Below are 20,321 nucleotides of genomic sequence, written 5' to 3'. Positions count from 1 at the left end.
ATTCCCTTTATTATTGGTATAACTAATAAACTCCAAAGTATTGGACCGACTCAACAATGAGTACTTTACTATATCTTTATGCCTGGCACCTTTAGACTTTTGTGTATGGATTTAATTGACACACTCAATTTGTTCGGAATCTACAGCTATCTACACAATAAATCTTGACCTTAAAGATTTGCATCTTTCCTTACATAGTTTGAATATAGGTAGACTTTTACGTTTTTTTTTTTTAATTAAATAATAAGTAGATTTTATTTTGGAAAGGAGGAGATTGATGAAGTTGGTGATACTATTCAAGATTTAATTTTTAATTAAAAAGATATCAATTATAAATTCATGTTTTGATAGTAGTAAGATTTTGAGAAGTGCGAAGTTAGGGTGTTCAACTATTAGATCTTATGTACAATAGTATACCTAACTGATCTAGTGTTGTAGATCTTATATTCTTGAAAAAGAGGTCACAAGTTCAAATTCTTAGTGGGTAAGCTATGCACGCCTCATTTGTAGCATAGTTAGGTGCCTACTACAAGGAGTACGAGGTAGTCTCATATTACTATAAGCCATATGTAGACCCATAAACAGAGTAGGTACCTCCCCCAAGGAGTATGAGATAGTCTCATATTACTATAAGCCATTTGTATACCCATAAACAAACTTGGTGCCTTCCACAAGGAGTATGGGGTAGTCTCTTATTACTATAAGTCATTTGTAGACCTGCAAGGAGTATGGGGTAGTCCCATATTACTATAAGTCATTTGTAGACCCATAAACAGACTAGGTGTTCCCCGCAAGGAGCATGGGATAGTTCTATATTACTATAAGCTATTTGTAGACCCATAAAAAGGCTAGGTGCCTTCGACGAGTATGGGGTAGTCTCATGCTGCTATAAGCCATTTGTAGACCCATAAACAGACTAGGTGCCTCCTGCAAGGAGTATGGGGTAGTTCCATATTACTATAAGCTATCTGTAGACCCACAAATAGGCTAGGTGCCTTCCACAAGGAGTATGGGAAGTCTCATATTAATATAAGTCATCTATAGACCCATAAACAAACTAGGTGCCTCCACAAGGAATGTGGGGTAGTCACATATTACTATAAGCCATCAGTAGACTCATAAATAGACTAGGTGTATCCTGCAAGAAGTATGAGGTAGTCCATATTGCTACAAACCATCTGTAGACTCATAAACAGACGGCTGGTGAACTATAAAAAAACCCATTTCTATCTTCCCTTGATAAGATCTTCCGAAAAATGACTAATGTGACATGGCAATGTGAAATGGAGTACAGTGGAGTCCTTCCCCTAAATGATATAAAATCTTCCTCATAACATGGCAATGTGAAATGGACTGCAGTGAAGTCCTTCACATCTAGAGGAATGTAGTTGTAAGAGCGAAGTTTGTGGATGAAAATGACAAGCTGAATGGATGACAGAAAAGGAAAGGTGTTGGCCAGAAGATCAGGGCAAGTGAATCTTTCATGCTGTAACGCATATGACCGAAAGGGATGAGAGATATAGTATGGTTCTCTCATATATTGGGGGGACAAGCAGAAGCGAACAAAATCCAAGGCTCCACCTGCCGCTGCCGCCTGCGTGCCGACATGAAAGCGGTGCAGGAGGTGCTTCTTTTGAATGTTGAAGGCCACACCTAGTTGACTCCGTGCACTAGGCCCACAACAAAATGAGGCATTCCTTCCTTTCCCCTGGTACGGTCCCCAAAGGGCAAAGGTGCATGAATTGCATTGAATTTGGACTCTGCGGATCAAAGACAAATCCGGGCACTTGGAGTTTTGTATCTCGTCCTTTTGTGTCCGCTGTAGATCGCCGTTCACAAAATCTCAGATTCTTTGCATCGAATCCTCTACGTTGACATGCAAACAGACCATCAACAGTGTTATCTTGTACCTCTTTTCCAACCTAAAGAGCATACCTTTTTCTTAACCTGAACTTTACTTTTCATTTGTTTTTCCCTTTGGAGGAAAGGACTGGATAGTGCGTTGTAATTTTTGTAAAGAACAAAAGTGGGGATTTTAGAAAGGTCCTAAAGCTAAAGGAAAAAAATAATAAAGTTCAAGTAAGAAGTAATAATAGAGAGCATAAGATAAAAAAGATTATAATATACTAGTACATAATCAATATCATAATTTGAGCTAATCATCATATAATAATGTAAGAATTAAAAAAACACTTTGAAGTCTTTTTATTAAGATCTTTAAAAAGTAATTTATAGTTGATGTATCGAATCTTGAAATAAAAGATCATCAATTCTTATTTGGTCTTCCTAGTTTAAGAATCTCTTAATAATAACATTCGGAGGATTCAAAACACCTTTGGTCTCCCCTAAACTCTTTCTTTCCTCAGCTTCCCTCTCCCTACAATTCACCTTTAGTAGCTCTCTTGAGAGGGCCTTGACTTCCTTAATAGTAGAAGTTTGAGAGAGTGTCGCATGATCCTTTTTCTTCTAGACCAAGTGCAATCTCCTAATGCTTAGACACCCCAACACTACATGACCAAGATCTAAGCAACAATGACAAACTATTAAAGAATCCTCAATGATAATTCATTGCATCCAATAACCCAACCTAGAGGATAGAATGATCACCAAAGGGAGAACCTTGTCAATCTCCACAACACCATAAAATCCACTGAACAATAATTGTTTCCTAGATTTAGTGACTACATCCACCACCAAAATTTGGCCAAAAGAATTCGCAATGTATGCCAATCCCTCCTAGTATTTGAAAAAAAGTATAGAAAGCCTAACCCAAATTATGAGAATGATATAAAACACTTTCTTTTTCAAAAATAAATCTCATAGCCCATTTCTTGAGGAATAATCGTGTATTTCCAAGAAACCATAAGTCACTTGAGAGGATTTTACAAAATCAAGTCCTAGTTCATGAAAGATATATAAAAAGAAGCTTTTCTCATTGTTGAAATCTTTAGATAGTCAATTGGTTTCCATTCCACTAAGCCCACCTCCTAAACACATCAATATTTGGCCTTGCTCCCAAAAATTTGCTAACAAGCGAATGCACAACCTTGGAAATAACTCTCTCCATTACAAAATAAAGACAAAGAAAAAAGGGAGGCCCCAAATTCATTGACCACATGATCCACCCAGTAATACATCATCCTACCATTCCCTAAGATAATAATCCTAGGTACAAAACCTTGATATCACCATTTAACAAGACTTGTGTAATGGAGCAATTAGAAAAAATTTAATCAACCCTCCATATGGCATCAGACCTATCTAGACACACAAGTATAAGTGAAGTTAGTTTCTAGCACCATAAACCTTAGCACAAATAACTCGTCCTAAACCCTATTAGAAAAATGTTTGATTCCCTCTTTGGGGATATTATCTTTGCATCTCTCAAAATTATATTTGGTAATTCTAAATAACTTTCAATCATTTATAACAATTTACTTAGCAACTTTAATCCTTAAATATAAGGTTTTAACACCATGTAATAAAAGATGGTGATAGCTTAGTGTGTGTTTTTTGGGGCTATAAAAATAACCCCAAAAAATTATTGGTGCATATATATAACATCATATGATTTATTACTTTTGGACATAATATACACATTCCATTTAATTAAAGTTACACTTTGTGTTGGTCCTTTGTTTTCTTTTGGATGTTTCATCCCTCATGAAACTTGTCTTTCTCTATTGTTGAATGATCCTATGTAAAAAAATTACACTCTTTAAACAATTCACTTTTACGAATCTAAAAGAAACCTTAAAATTGCAATGAATCAAAAATATTTGATTCCCTTCTCAAAAATAGACATATAACACTTAAACAATTTTATTATATCTAATAAAATTATCATTCTATTATAAAAATATAGGTGGTTATAATCACATAATAGATATGATAAACAAACAATAAATTTTTATGTTAAAATATTTTACAATGATGGATGATAGTCTTTTTATAAAGATATTATTAAATAAGAATGATCGACTAGAAGATTGTATTCTTATTGAAATTAAGACAAGTGAAACAAATGAAAACTCACATCTAGAAAACCTTCCAATTCCATCAAATTCCTTCCATTTCATTTTTTTTTCAATTATTTTTTAAATTACTATTAATTAATATACTTTTTAATATTTAATTATAATTTAATTTATTAAAAATAATAAATGATTATAACATTTATAAATGTTTTGTTAAGATTAATACTAATTATAAAAATACTATAAGTATTAAATATATTGAGATTATTGATTGATGTGTTTGATTTGTGTAAATTAATATAGATGTTTTAAATACGTCTATTTAAAAAATTACCTTCATAAATTATTTTATTTATTTAAGAATTATTTATTTTATTTTAATTTAAATAATTGTTTTTTATTTACTTAAGATTATTTTACCTTATAATTATTTAAGAATTATTTTACTTTATTTTATTCACATTGTTTATGAAAAAAAAGTTGTTTAATTAATAATTATGTTAACTACTAAAAAAACTCTTGTAGATATTAAAACCATGAAGTTTCTCCAATCCATGATAAATTTGTAATGAAAGTTTTGAATTGAACTGTGATTTCATATCTATCTAAAACACAATAAGAAATATCTCTTGATGCTTAGTGATTTTGGATAGATGTATTTAAGATATTTTAATAGATTATTTAATTATCTTAGATGTATAATTATATCAATAGTACCAAATTTATATGAAAATGAATTTTATATATATATATATATATATATATATATATATATATATATATATATATATATATATATATATATATATATATATATATAAATAAAAAAAATTAATTTAAATCACTTCAACTAAAGAAATATATAACTAAATAAATGATAGAAAGCTAGTGTAGTTTAATTTACAATTGATTTGTTGTTAATTAAAAATTTTGAACAAATAAAAACAATTTTTATTTATTTATTTATCTTCTTCTTTTACTTTAATAGATCAAACATATTACAATTTTTTTTAATTTTTAACATTTTACGAAAAGAAAAAGAATATAAGAAAAATGATTTATATATATTTATTAAATATTTTAAAAAATCATTATAATAGAACAATATTTAATATCATTGCAAATGACTTTGCATCCCATATTATTATTTTTTTGTTTATGCAAACCCATTTAATTTAGATGTTTTATTTGATCGAGATGATAAAAGCAATCTCCACTATAGATTGGAGTAAAATTGTAGAATATCTAAACAAAATTCAAGTCATATAATAAGATTATATTGTTAATCTTAGGAAGGAGGCATTAAAAAATGTTATTGCCCATAAAAATATTAGTAATGGAAAAAGTAGAGTGGAGTTGTATTTGTGAAGTTGATAGTTGTGTATATATTAATGGTAATGGTGATGTTCAAGAATTATTTACAAATAGATATGTCCAAAATTTTAGAAATGAATAAAAATTAGAATTGTCTTTACTATTATCTAAATTTATAGGAGATGTAAATTTTATAGAAAAAATATTAGACAAAATCTGATTATTTCATTTATTATGATTTAAATAAATATTCAATGTATAATAACTATCCATTATAAATTTACATTTTAAATTAGAGGTTTTGTCAAGATTTAAAATATTTCCTATAACATGAAACTTGAGATCATTAATGACCTATTTAAATACACATTATTCAATTTTTTATTTTTTATTTTAAAAAAAAAAACTCCAAATATATATATGTATGACAATCACAAAAATAATTGGTTTTATATGTACAAACTTTATAATAATGTACTTTATTCATTTCCCTAATGTACTTTATTCATTTCCCAAGATTATATTTAATTTCTCTTTCATAACACTAAAAAGACTTTTGACTTTCACACACATGCTTTTGAGATTCCTCCATTACTTTTTCTTGAAACGCGTTACAGACTTGTTTTTCAAAGCATTAGTTGTCCTCAATTTTCTTCTAGTGTTCCTCCTTAAATATGGGGCGAATAAAGTCATTAGAGCACTTTGGAATGTCCAATTCCATTTTGATGCCTTTCTCATGTTGTGGGGAAGATGACAAGGGTAATACATTAAATAAATAAACAAACTATTAACATCATTATAATATTTATTTTTATTTGTCCATTATAACATCATTCAAAGTGGGAATTGGTTGCAAAATATGGCATCCCAATTCGAACTCGTGTGTTGAAGAAATTTGGGAATGGAAGAAAACTTGTTTCGAAGCCATTGCATACTAGTTTTTTGTGTTGTTTTTTTTACAAATAGTCTATTATTTTGTTTGGTATGGTCTAGTATGGAATTATACAAATCTAAACCTTATATGGTTGAAAAGATAAATGAGATGTCTTTCATTTTCTTTTAGTTTGGTTCAATTTTATTAATTTTTGTGCAAGATATTGCAATTTTGGTGAATGAACCCTGCCTAGGGTTCCTAGTCTTGGGAAAAATGTCATAACTTCCATTTTAACTGTTGCCAGTCTCTCGCTGGCTTTTTGTTGTCCTTTTCCTTAGTTGTTGTTTTCTCTGTTGATCTTTTGCAGCTTTTCTTTGTATGTCATGTTTTCTCTAGTTTATTTCATGCTTATCTTCTCGTTATGTAAGTGGGTTTCGGGTCCCTTAAAACCTGATTTTCCTTAATCAAAAACTGTTGGATCTTTATAAAAACTTCAAGAAAAGTCTATAACTAGGCTATCTACATCTCCACCGAAGAGATATTCTTCATTATGTGTTATGAAAAAGTTATGAGTGAATGTTCATCTGATTTCTTCATGAATTGCAAAAGTTTGGGCCTAATTGGCAGAAGGACAGTCAATTTTTGAGGGGTTTCGTACAAAACAACCTACCCTGGTTTTGAGATTTGTTAAATAAAACCCAAATGCATATCTAAAACCACTTTTTACATTTTTTTTAAATTATGTTGTCCTTGAAAGTTATGAAGAAAAGACACCGTTCAGAAGGCTACTAGCTAGTTCAAGACTTGTAAGGGAAAGCCACCCTTTTTGTGTGTTTTGGTATTGAAGTATTGGTTAATTTAGAGTGTTTTGATCTTGTTTACCTTACCCTCTGCATCAATGAGTAATAATTAAAAAAACAAAAATAAAGAATATAAATGATTTATTTTAAATTTTTATTATATTTTAGTGGGAGTTCATAAAGATGAATTGTTAGAATTTCTTAGTAAGTCTTCTATTCTAATACTATTTCAACATAAAAAAAATTTAACTATGAATTTTTTCTTAATATCAAACTCACTTCACTTATGAATAGATTAACAAATTAAGTAGACTTGATCTTGAAGGAGCCCATCCCATAAAAGATACTTGAATCAAAATTATACTTGAGATGCGCTCCACCTTTATAAACATTGTCTAAATATACTAAGTAAACTATTCAAACTAATACAAAATGGATTCTTATATTTATAAAATATAAATAAATAAATTGAAAAAAATTATATAATTATATTCTAGTTAAATATCATAAAAATAAAAATAATATTAAATATTTCATCCATAGTTATATTGCATTTTATTGTCTATTAGAATTCCAATACCCAAACCCACGTTATAATCTTTTATTCTACATTATGAAGTTAAGTTTTGTTTTTCAAAATTGAAGAGACATTACTTGACTATAACTGATGTTTATGAAGACAATTAAGGTAGATATTTTTTATTTTAAAATTTTAATTTTTCTTTGCAAAAGCTAAATGCTTTCCTCGTTTATGTAGTTTTTGGAGTTTCTATCAAACATTAATAAATATTTGTTATAGTTAGTATAGCTTTTAAAATTAAAAAAATCGATATATCATTAATCGGGGAAAAATATCAAGTAGTGCATCTAATTTTTTATGTTTGTAGGATATTAATGTCCTATCAAAATGTTGAAATACTTTGCGGCAACCTACGTCACTAGGATAATGGAAAACTTGTTACACTGGTAGAGCTCCTCCTTACAAATCTTCTTGTTCTTTTAATTGATATGTGTGACCCTAGGACTAATTGTCTGGGCATAGACAATTTTGAAGATGCTTGGGATATTGTTGTCATATGTGCCCTAGAAATAATTGAAGTAAAAAAATTTGTATACAAATTCAAGGATCAATGAAAAAAACTTTTTTAGCTTCAAGATAATTCAAATCATCTAGAGAGTTTTAGTTTCGCATTTATATGTAATTAATATAGTGATAAAAAAAATAGCTAGCAGTTTTAAGAATTGAATTTGGTTTTGGGCTTTCAAGGCCAAGGACTCAAATGTTTAACCACACTTATTGCAACACCCAACTCAAATCTTTGTTGTGGAGATATTCTATAGAGTAGATACACACCACTCACTAGAAGCTACATGACCCCAAAATAGGGATTTTTTTTTGTGGTTAGAAAGAAATCATGGGAGATGTTTTTCAACATTGAATTGGGTAAGTGCACCAAGATGGTGAACAGAAAAGTGGCCACATGCCAAAAAAAAAAAAATTCATAACCCATGCGGGTTCTAAAAATTCAAAAACGTGCTAGGCTTGGTAACACCAAGCCTAGCCAAAAACAATTTAAAAAACATTATTTTTTTGGGTAGGCCACGGGTTTTGGCCATTTTCAATGCCAAAACCCGTGGAACAGCAACAAGAGAAAGCCAAAAATCCATAGAACCCACATGTGTTTGTAATTATTTTAGATTTTTCCATCATTAAGAGCAATTTTCAACAATGGCACCTCGTCGAATAGGTAAGATTTGATTGGTTTGATTATTTTTGTTTGTATTTTAATTGAAGTAGGGTTTTTTAATTGATTTAAGTTTCATTTTTATTAATTTGATGTCAGATTCTTCAAGCAATTCCCAAAAATGAAATAGACAACAAAGACCTCCTCCTGCACAAGCAACACATGCAAACCCTGTAAACATTGCACATGAGCAACAAGAAAACCCTCAACACGTTACTCCACAACCACAAAATCCTCAAAATATTGCTCCTCAACAACCATTGCCACCTCGAAACCCTCCACGTCCTTCATTAGATGATGTAGATGCCACACAAGAGGATCTCATCAATCGCCTTACAAAAAATAGTGCCCAATTTTTTATATTGGTGAATAGGTTGAGGTCCTCTAGGCTTGAGCACCACTCTGTTCGCATTCTACACTCAGATGAGAATTGTTGATGTTGTCATTGATGACAACCAATTGGTAATATGGTTCACAGGTTACACTGGCAACAAACTTCGCATACCAGCACTGGCAACTACACAAAGTTCATTCACACCAGCAATGAATTATACCGCCACCCAGGCCGACATAAGATAAAGTTTTATTTATGTAAATTATATTGTAATGTAATTAATTATTTGTAGCCGACATGATGTATTGTAAAGACTCATATATGTATGAGATCTTTTAGGTCATTTTGTAGAAGAAGATTATGTAATTAGGAAATGGTTATGAGAGAGGATATTTGTATATGCATTTTGATGTAATAATTTTGATGACCGAATAAGAACAGAGCAGAGTGAAGACCTTTATGGCAGAGGTATTTGACAGAGCTTAAACAGGTACTGAATCAAGCATTGCAGATGCTATTTTTGAGCAGTACATTGTCATTGGATTTAATCATCCAATTTTGTAGTCAGTGTGACTCCTTTTTGTGATTGAGCAGTGAGCTCTAGGTTGTTGGCCTTCCTGCATGTGCAGGCCCCTAGTGTATAAGTAATATTTATTCATATTGGCCAGTGAGTAAATATTGTGGGTCACAAATCTCACCAAGGTTTTTCCCCTATCGGGTTTCCTCGCCAAAAATATCTGTGTTATGGTGTGCATTGATGGTTATACTATTATTTCTCTTTATTAATGTATTGCTTGTTTACCAGTACATTAATTTGGGTTATAAAGTTGCAAACAAGATTTAATATTTCATTTACCAGTTAAACACTGATTCACCCCCCCCCTCTTTGTGTCTTTGGGACTAATCAAGTATCTAACAATTGGTATCAGAGCCTAGTCCTCTATTTGCAGAAGCCTAACAGCTTGAGGAAGATTTTGAAACCGGTATCAATGGGAAGCTTGAGACAACAATTGGAAGGAGCTCTTGAAGATTTTGATGCAGAAAAATTGAAGAATATCAAATTAGAAGATGAACTCGAAACTTCTCGAGAATTTATCAAAGCACTTCAAGATAACCTGGTTATAGCAAAGAATAAGAGAAAAGAAGTACATGTGCAATTGCAAAATCAAGATGATGAAGAAAAAGAAACTCTTAGAGATATTGCAGACAAATTGAGACAAGAGAACAGTAACATGAGGAATGAGATGAAAGATTTAACCATGAGACTATGCAAGGATATTGAAGATAGAAAGAGGAATGAAGAAGATTTGGCCAAAAGACTAAATGAAAGATTAGATGAATCTCAAAGGCTTAGTTATGAAAATGATATGCTCAAAACTGATTTGATTCACATGCAACATGACAAAGAGGAACTTTTGAAACAAGTTAGCACTTTGGAAAGTGAGTTGGTCACTACAAATGAATACAAAGACAAATTCAAGAAAAGTTTAGATAATCTTGATGATATGTTGAAAAGTCAGAAACCTAACAAAGAAACAATTGGACCTGGATTTGAACATGCAGAAAGTTTCAGGACTGCAAACAACCATGATCACAACAAACCGGTTAGGCAACCTAATGCTTATAAATTTAATGGGAAATGTTTTAATTGCAACAAATTTGGTCATAGAGCAAATCAGTGCAGATTTAGGAATAATCAGAACACAAACTTACCCATCGATCAATGTTCCAAATGCAATAAAAATGGTCATAACTCAGACAATTACAGAATGAATGTGAAATGTCATGTTTGTGGTAGATTTGGACATTTATCTAATCAATGCAGAACTCAAACCAGTCAAGGTTCTGGAAAGGCTATTCAAAGAAACAATGTAACTTGTTATCCATGTAACAAGATTGGGCATATTGCAAAATTTTGTTGAAGCAAAACTATATCAGCGAACAATAAAGGATCTAATAACAAAGGCAAAGAAAAGGTGACTGAAATCAATCAAGAATTTTCAAAACAATGGATTAGGAAGAGAGATCAGAGAGGTGATGAATATGTCACTGCACTGGTAGAATAGGGTAATCCTGCACCTGCAAGAGATTCTTCATCCAACTAAGGAATAATCCTTAGGGGTAAGGCAACAAATTGAAAATCATGCATTTACCCTCAGTTGATGGTAAGAAGTTATATTTCTTCTTTACCGGCACATATGTGGAGATTTTCACTTCACCGGCGAGCATTTATTGCAGTTGTAAGTCAAATTTTGGTTATAAAGGCATTGTAACCTCTCATTTCAATTCACCAAGCATCCAAGCATTCAAAGAGAGCAAAATTGAGCAAATGCATTCTAAAGGCGAAGCAGCAAAGGTCTTTTCAGAGTATTCCAAGATTTCACAGTTAAAAGGTATTTATCTTTCGCAATGGCATCTTCATCTTTTGTTCCTAAATTTGTAGCAAACCCTACCATTCTGGAAAACATTAAACGACCTAGACCAGTTTTCAAGATCGTTCCTAAGATAGAAAAATGGGATGATTCTATTGGTGCATTTTCTAAAATCTCGAAGGGAGTCGCATTTACTGAAGACCCTAGGGCATACATACATTGCAACATAGAAAGTTTAGGGTCCACAGATTTGATGAACATGTACATGAATATAATCACTGACAAGGATAGGATAGTGAAACCGAAACATAAGGTAGTTGAGGATTTAGGTTTGATAGGCATCCTCCATATGCCAAAATTCTCAGATGAAGCCATCTGCTATGTCCTTAGCAGGGTTCACATATAATTTATGTGGTTGGACTCAATATTCAAGATTACCAAGGAAGCTATTAAAGTTGTTACTGGTTTACCCTCCACCGGTTCTAGACCTGACAAGAAGAAGAAAATCCCTAACAAGGAAGTTATGAGCTTAACCGGAGCTACATATGACAACCGGTCACTTAGGGTTAATGACATAAAGGATAAAAATGATAAATTTTCTAGCATGATAATTGGATATAAAGTTGGTCATACAAACAGGTTGAATTCTGTGTCAAGTTAATGCATTCACAGTGCACATGAGATGATTGTAAACAATGCAAAGATTAATATTTGTGAATGGTTTGTTGTCCTTGATTTCAACGCGGCCAAAATTGTGAGGCAACCCTATGAAACTGGTCCGTTTCGTACCTTACGACCTCTGGGAGAGCTTGATCGACTTCGTCGATTAGCTCATTTAGCTTTTCGTTTTTTATTTTTATTGTTTTCTAGTTTTTAAAGATTTGCAGTTTTACCTGTAGGTCAGACTTTAAAGTCTGACCTGCAGGGTTTCTTTTTCAAAAGGTCATTGCACATTGGACTTTAAAATTCGATGTGCAAAGGTTTGGTTTTTCCCCTGCAAATCGGACTTTAAACTCCGACATGCAGGTCTTCCAGTTAGAAGCTGCATGTCGGACTTTAAAGTCTGACTTGCAAGAGTTTATTCCTACATGTCAGACTTTAAAGTTCGGCATGCACTGCGTGTTTGGTAATTAATGCCGCATTAATTACTAATTTGGAGGGTTATTTATTAATTTTGGGTGTTTATTTTCTTCATTTTGATTTTCTTTTTCTACTCTGCGTGTGCCTCCTCTTCTCTCCTCCATTCTCTCTCGTCGGCCTTGAGGATTTATCAAGTCTTCATCGGATTTTTCTCTCACCGTGGCAGATCGAGGTAGGTTTTTTTTGTTTCTTTTCGGGTTTTCCATTTTTTTTGTTTGTTCTCCCTTTCGTTTCTGCCTTTTTGGTTTTGCATGGTCATTATATTTGGAGGGTTATCGGACTTTAAAATCCGGTTTCCCTTTAAATTAATTCCTTCCCCTAGCCTGCACACCGGGTTTTAAAATCTGGTATGCAGGCCAATCAATGTTGACCCTCGCATATTGGATTTTAAAGTCTAATACGCAGGAGGGTAACCCTCGCACATCGGACTTTAAAATCTGATATGCGAGGGGAAAGAGTTTTTTATTGACATGACCCGACATGTCAATCAGTTGTTTTTCCCCCAACTAACACATCGGACTTTAAAATCCGATGTGCTAGTCTTTTGTAAATGTTTTACACCTGCACATCGAACTTTAAAGTCTGATGTGCTAATGATTTTTTCCCAGCTTGCACATCGGACTTTAAAGTCCGATGTGCCGATGACTTTCCCCTATTTTCACATTGGACTTTAAAGTCCAATATGCAAGTAAAGATGTTTTATCCTTGCACATCATACTTTAAAGTCTGATGTGCAAATTTTGACTCCTAAGGTGCAGATCGGACTTTTTTCCCCGACCTACTATTTTTGACAGTTTTACTCCCAAGCCTATTCTAAGTCCAATTTTTTTATTTGATTGATAAAAGTTAATGTTATTGATGATGATAACTATCAAAGAAGCTAATCCTTAGTGTTGAATGCAGTCATTTGCAAATGTCAAAGCCCTCTCAAATCAAATCAGAGCCTTCCTCGAGCCAGTTGGAATCTTCTCTAGGTAAAACATCAACAAAAAAGATGAACTACAAGTATGATAAATACTTGAATTTATACCCGAAAAGTTTGGTAGACTCAAACATCAAGGAAATCAAAGATACAAACATTGGACGTGTCAGTATGCAGGAGTTTATTGACCGAGTTGAAAAAGCTCCTGCCCACCTAACAAACCTGATCAAATTCGAGTTGCATAAATATGCATCCTTCCGCATTGCAGCTCATGATCCGAAATTTGTACTTGCAGTAGCGGATCATTTCGATCCAAATACAAGACAGGTTAGGGATGTTGATCAAAATGTCATCATAACTCTGGATAGTGTTTTCTTCAACAGTATTTTCAAAGGTTCCCTAGTTGAAGAAGTAGCTGACATTTCTCAAGAAAGTCCTCAAGAGTACTATGAGAAAAATGAGACCAAATGCAAGAAAGTGATCAATACTGTGTCTCTCTACTGCCAGACATTCCACTACCTCGTGATGGCCCAATTTTTTTCACATGAGTGACTTCAATGAGGAGTACAATGACATGGTCACGATGTTCTCAAGAGTGAAGGGTTTAAAGGACTCTCACTACTTTCAAAGCTGGATGTGTTACTACATGAATATAATCAAGAAAGGGGCTGCTAGGATTGACTGGGGTGAGCAGATCAGTGATGCACTCTACACAAAGTTGAAAGAAGTCAAAGTAACATTGAAATTTTATATGACTTCCTATCTGGTTTATGTAGCCGCTTCAATGAGACAATATCCAGGTTTGTCCACTAAAGGTGACAGGAGACTAGTTCTTGTCTGGGAATACTATGATCAACTTATGATCAAGAATCAAGGTAACCACTTTAGAAGAGTTAATGATGCCTTATTTGTTGTGTGCAAGTGCATGTTTGATAAGAGCCTACAGAAGGAAAGATTATCAGAGGCTGCATATAATAGGGTGTCTCATTTTGGATGCATTTTCCTTCAATTCCCAACTTTCACTTACATCTGGATCAAATGTTTCTCAGGTGAACCCTTTATTCTACCAAGGTATCCTTCTAACAAGATCTTTCTCATGGAGTTGTGTCGGCAACTAATCTATGTGCATGAAAAGCAATCACAAGCACATAAGACTAGGTTGAAGTTCCCCGAATCAATTGGCAAGTACTCAGTCCTAACCAACCCCAAAGCCAAAAACATGGAAGAAGAAATGCAATGGAACACCATGAGAAGATTCAAGGCATGAAACAATTTTGATTTTCGTGCTATGAAGAACAAACTCAAGAGGAGTTACACCCATGTCTATAGGTTTGAAGATGTATGGGTAGACTGTCAAAATGAGGAAGATATAAGAAGGATGGACTTTAGTCATCTTACCCTGGAACATATTGAAAACTTGGATTTAGCAAAGATCCCAATGACCATGGAAGACACGGATGACATAATAGATCTTGTCTATTATAAAAAGAAGATTGCCAACTCTCCGCTCCCACCAGTGCAAAGGTCAAAAAAGGAAAGTAAATTTATCACCCAAATAATCGCTCCCATTCTGACAAACACCAATGCTTGGCTATTAAAAAGGAATCTTAGGATGAAATAGCTTCCTGCTAGTTCTGGGGATGATGATAATAGTGATGGCCCAGTTGGTAAGATAGCTACAGCTAAGACAAGAACGAAAAGCAGGGCAGATCCACAAGCACTATCCTTGGCCCCCATGACACAATCTAAGGGGAAAGGGCCCAAAATTAAATTCACAATTAAAGGGTCTAAGAAGGGTGAGTCATCATCAACAGTGCAGGGGATAGTTACAAAAGAACCAGAATAGCAGCCTGCCATTGAAATTGAAAAAGAGAAGGAGACTGGAGAAGGTGAAATTCCTCAACAAGAGGAAGCATAGGTTGAAGAAACATCACATCTAGGTGAAGTTAATGCCCCAATCACTTCACAGGTACTAACTCATTCAGAGGTGATCATCCACTCTATTGATTCTGATTCTGATCAAGAGGATGAGTTTCAAGATGGGGATCTAAGTATGGGCATGGCGCAGTCAGAGACTGCTCAACAATTTTTTACATTAACCAATTTCTCCAATTTGGATGATTTTCCTTCATCCACCATTGAATCTTCGATGCTGGATTTTAATGAAGCCTTGGAAGAGGCATTTGAAGAACAATCTACAGTGAACTTACTTGTTACTACAATCACAACAGAAATTCCACCATTGGTAAGTACCAAGGTTGTATCCACAGCGCCTTCAATTCTCCCATCTATGACTAAAGAGATGTCAGCAGCAGCAACTGTTGCAACATCGAAAGGTGTCCCACAAGATACCTCAACATTGGTGCCAATGACAACACTCATAACTGTTGCAAGCTCCAATCAGATTGCTCTCAAAATCTTAACTGAAACTCATCAAGGAGCTACTACTCCATCGGCCAATCCAGAATTACCACGTTGGATGGAGGTAGTGGTGCCTAAGAGGAAAAAATAGGTGATTTCTCCTGATGAGTTTGATTTTGAGAAATTGATTCCTCCAAAGCCTAAAGGAACAAAGAAGTCAAAGACTGTATCTCGGGTGTTAGTAGACCCAGTTTCTAAAAGGAAGTATGTTGAGGCCATGGTACCATCATCAAATAAAGACAAAGGCAATATACGACCTGAGGATTACACCATGCAAACCGTAGAGCTTGGGGTGGAAACACATGAGAGTGTTAAGTTGGATTCTCAAACAGCTTTCAACTCTTTGTTACAGAGGTTTGATCAAGAGAGAGATGAGAAGAATGAATTAAAGCAGAAATGTGAACAATTGACTAATGTTCTTCTGAAGGTCACACAATCTTCTCAGGAAGTTGAACCCATAGGATCCTCAATGGACACTGAAGCTCTAAAGAAAATTGAACAGGTAGGAGCCAAGGGTCGAGTGATGGATGAGTGGATTTCACGGCTAAGGTCAGAAGGCTCTTGTCAGATTTTGAAGTAATCCAAAGCCAAATGCAAGGACTCAAAACTTCATTATCTCAGGAGATTAAGGAAGTTGAGAAAAGTACGACCCTTTGGAGCAAGATGGAGGACTTCAGGAATAGATGTCCTCGTTGAAATAAAGTAATTCCTTCAAGGGAAAAATATATCCATATTTTGTCATTGTTGTCTCACAAGCAAGAGACAATAAGTTTGATGATTGCGGAGCTGGACCGAGAAAAGAAAGAAGGTGATGATGAGATTGATCTCATTTTTGCCAAAATTGTCGATCTTCCTTGTTATCTATATGATGGCAATCAGAATCTCGTTATTAGTGAAGTCATCACACAAGAATTCCTTTCTGTAATGGATCACTGCACAGGACAGGATTTCTCACTTGGAACATTTGATAAGTTACTGGAGATTCGGGTCAGTTTTCAAGTCCTCCCATCCATGTTGAAGGATGGCAAAAATAAATAGGTAAAGACTGAGGATGTGATTTCCCATGTTCATGTGATCACAGATTCTACCCCAATGCCAAACAATGCAGAGATGAAAGCCATCCTGACTAGGTTCAAGGAATTCCACAAATCAAATGAGGAGGAGAGAAATGAATAAAGTGCCCCTTTTTGGCATTTCCTTTCCATGTAGTTGCATTTTTAGATGCTGCAAGTTTTCTTGCAGCTATATATTTTCTTTCTACTATAGTTGTAGTCAAGTGGGACCATGCAATTGAATTATTCAACTATGCCCATATTTTTCTCCAATTTTCTTATATATAAGGGGAACCCTCATTTGTATGTTTTTTTATCTTGGATTATGCTAAGAAAAACTCTGCTAAATTTTTGCCTCAACTAAGACTTTGAGCTTTGTTGTGAGAATTTGATCAAGCAAATAAAGAAAGCAATTTATTTGATCCCAAACTTTGTGTTGTGTTTAAAAAGAATTGCTTATATGAGTTAATGTTCTTAAGTTCATGACTTATATATGTTCTTGAATTTCTTGATATAGGAAGTATTGTTGAGCGGATTAAAGAGCTCTTAAATTATGAAAGTAGACTTTGTACTCCTTGAGTATTTGAGAAATTTTATATTGTTAAGTAATTAGTAGTAGGCTTTGTATTGCTACTATTGCTTGTAGTTTTTAGGATTAAGGAATTATACTTGAAGACGTTGAGCTTCAAGTTGAATTCCTTTTCATTGTGATAATTAGTTTAGTTGGTGTTATATTCGAGAAAGAATTTTTGCTTCTTGTTTATAAAATCTTGATATAGTTTGTTGGATAAATTAGTTAATTTCCTTAAGTATCAAAGTGATAGGGAAATTGTAACAAAATGAAGGGAGAATACATTAACTCTGAAACAAAAGAGTTATATGCCCAACACTAACCCACATATTTAAAATTCTTATTAATTAGAGAAGAGATTTCAAAGGGAACCTCCCCTTGATGAGAGGAGAGATTAATTTTTCAATATAGTTGTGAGTGAATCATATATTTTGTCATTGGTATGCTAGTGACAAAATATCTACCCAACATGGTTGAAGGATGAATTGCTAGAAAATTTGGACAAGATAAAAGGTGACAAGAAAGGAACATTCAAATTTGGAAATCTGTTGGTATGTTTAATGCTTTACTTTTCTAAGGAAATCCCCAGTATGTGATGAGTTGGTTAAAGACTACTTCAAGAATTTCCAAACCAGAATGAAACAGAGAGAAAGGATTTCCCAAAGCATTGTAGACAAATATGATAAACAAATATGCTTTGTAGTAAAGAGAGATGAAATCTGGATGGAAGCAGTTAGACCCAAAACTGTATGGATTACTGAAATGGGATATGAGGTGGACTCTCACATTTTGGAATCATATGCAAAAATACTTCTATATGCTCCATTGGAACCATCAGAGAAAATATTTGGTAGTGCTGAAATAATTGAAAGTGATGTAGCCATGATGAAGCAGAGAAAGAAAAGAGACAAATTCATGAAAGATGCTTTTAAAATGGTAAAAGGTGTTACATGAGGGTTGATGAGTCTTGGCGGTATTGTTGCTAGTATGAAAGAAAGTCAATCAGAGCAAACACCGGTAGCTCATGTTTCCTCAGTTGTTACTTCTTCTAAGATAGAAAGTGATAAAGCAACTGAATTTAAAAGAGTTGAAAGCAAGAAAAGAAAACCTTCACCAGAACCTGCTCCATATCCAAAGAAGTCAAGGACACAAATAAAGAAACAACAGGCTGTTAGAGAACCTAGTAGTCCAAAGAAGAAGGTAACTCCAAAGAAGAAACAAGAACCTAAGGCACCAGATACTCTTACACCAGAAGAGTTGATAAATGAAATCACACAAGAAGGTAACCTTATCAATGTAAATAAACTTTATCATTCTTTCAAGGATTTAGATAAAAACACTATAGAGGAAAGCATTATCTTACATCTTGATATCTACAAGAAATTCCTTATTGAGGTTGTAGATGATCTACCTAATGATTTATATTTCAGGTTAGAGGCTTAAAGAATGTCAGTAATGGAATTAGATAAGAAATTGAAAGTAGAGGCTCTACTTGTTGTGCATCCTATTAACTCCAAACTGGAAATTGATGACTTAATTTCCAAGGCAAATAGAACAGTTTTTGTAAGTGGTTACTAGTAGGTTAGCCTTATGGTAGGCCAAGTTAAGGAAATTGCAGATGAGACAACAGACAAATGGGACATATTATTTGTGGAAAGAGAAAAGAAAGAAGAAAAGGATAGACAGAAAATGGATGTCTTTTGCAAAGGTATATCAAAAGGATAAAGGTAAAGGTAAAATTGGTAGTGTACCTAATATAACGGTCAAGGATAACCTTCCTCCACCGGCATAGGACACCCCACCAATAACTGCAGAGGCACCGGTACAAACTGACAGTCAACCGAAAGAGAAGGAAGAGGAAATAACAAGAGATGACACTAATTTGGAATCTGAAGTTACTTTTACCATGAATGTGGACACATGGGACTTCAACATTGTCATGGACAAGGAAACCATAGAGGTAAAGCAAATTGAAGCTACAAAAATTGAGATCTCTAAGTCACCGGTCAACACTGTTGACTCTCAGAACATTGAGATACCAATAGAAGTTGAGAAACCTGATACCATCCCATATGCTACTTAGCCTAACATAGAGAAACCGGTAGAAGCAGAAGTAGAGGTAAAAGCACAAATTGAACCTATAAATGTTGACACTCAGCAGAAGGTAGAGAAACTGACAAAGAAAAAACCTGAACAGAGTATAGTTGAACTAATAGTCAACAAGGCAGAAAGTAAGGATGATAGTAAGGCTGAAAAAAAAATTGAAGCAAAGAGTGAGCAAAAGGTAGAAACGGTGAATAAAGAAGAGGTCAAAGTTGGAAACAAGGAATAAGTGGTTAAGGCAATTGGACAAGTATCTGTAGAAAAGAAAGTTATTGTTGAGCCTAGCACTTCCACTATGGATTACAAACCTACTAATGTGGCTAATGTACTTTTGGATTCAATAAAGAGGATCACAGATTGCAATGCCTTAGCATTTAAGTCTATTGATGATATTCTACCTATTTTGAAAATGATTGCACCGACTTGTAAGATAGATCATATTGATGGATCTTTAGGTAAATTGGACACATTGTCCGAATTCATTGCTTCAAATATGCTAATTGTAGATAAAATAAATGAAGAGACTGTTAAGGAAAGGGTGAACAAGGAGAAAAGTGAATTCTTTGATAAGACTATCAAGGATTGTACTGAGCATATTGATTCCTTATTACCGGTACTTAATTCCACTATTTTAGAATATAAAGAATTGTATAAGGAAGCATGCAAGCCTCACAACCTGACATAAGACATTGAGGA

General features: G+C 33.7%; 1 protein-coding gene across 1 annotated transcript; it reads left to right on the top strand.

The window, feature by feature from the left end:
* Positions 1-18,482: 18,482 nt before the first annotated feature.
* LOC131859465 (uncharacterized) lies at positions 18,483-19,854 on the top strand. Its single transcript, XM_059213237.1, has 2 exons — positions 18,483-18,722; positions 19,606-19,854. The coding sequence occupies exons 1-2, from the start codon at positions 18,483-18,485 to the stop codon at positions 19,852-19,854; spliced, it is 489 nt and encodes a 162-aa protein (XP_059069220.1).
* Positions 19,855-20,321: the final 467 nt, after the last annotated feature.

The sequence above is a fragment of the Cryptomeria japonica genome, chromosome 2 (assembly GCF_030272615.1).
Source record: "Cryptomeria japonica chromosome 2, Sugi_1.0, whole genome shotgun sequence".
NCBI classification, from domain to species: domain Eukaryota; kingdom Viridiplantae; phylum Streptophyta; class Pinopsida; order Cupressales; family Cupressaceae; genus Cryptomeria; species Cryptomeria japonica.
This window is presented reverse-complemented; position numbering and strand designations above follow the sequence as displayed.

Coding starts and splice junctions, on each gene's coding strand:
- LOC131859465 (XM_059213237.1), top strand. CDS start 18,483: ATGAGTCTTGGCGGTATTGTTGCTAGTATGAAAGAAAGTCAATCAGAG. Junction 18,723..19,605: donor CTAGTAGTCCAAAGAAGAAG/GTAACTCCAAAG, acceptor TATGCTACTTAG/CCTAACATAGAGAAACCGGT.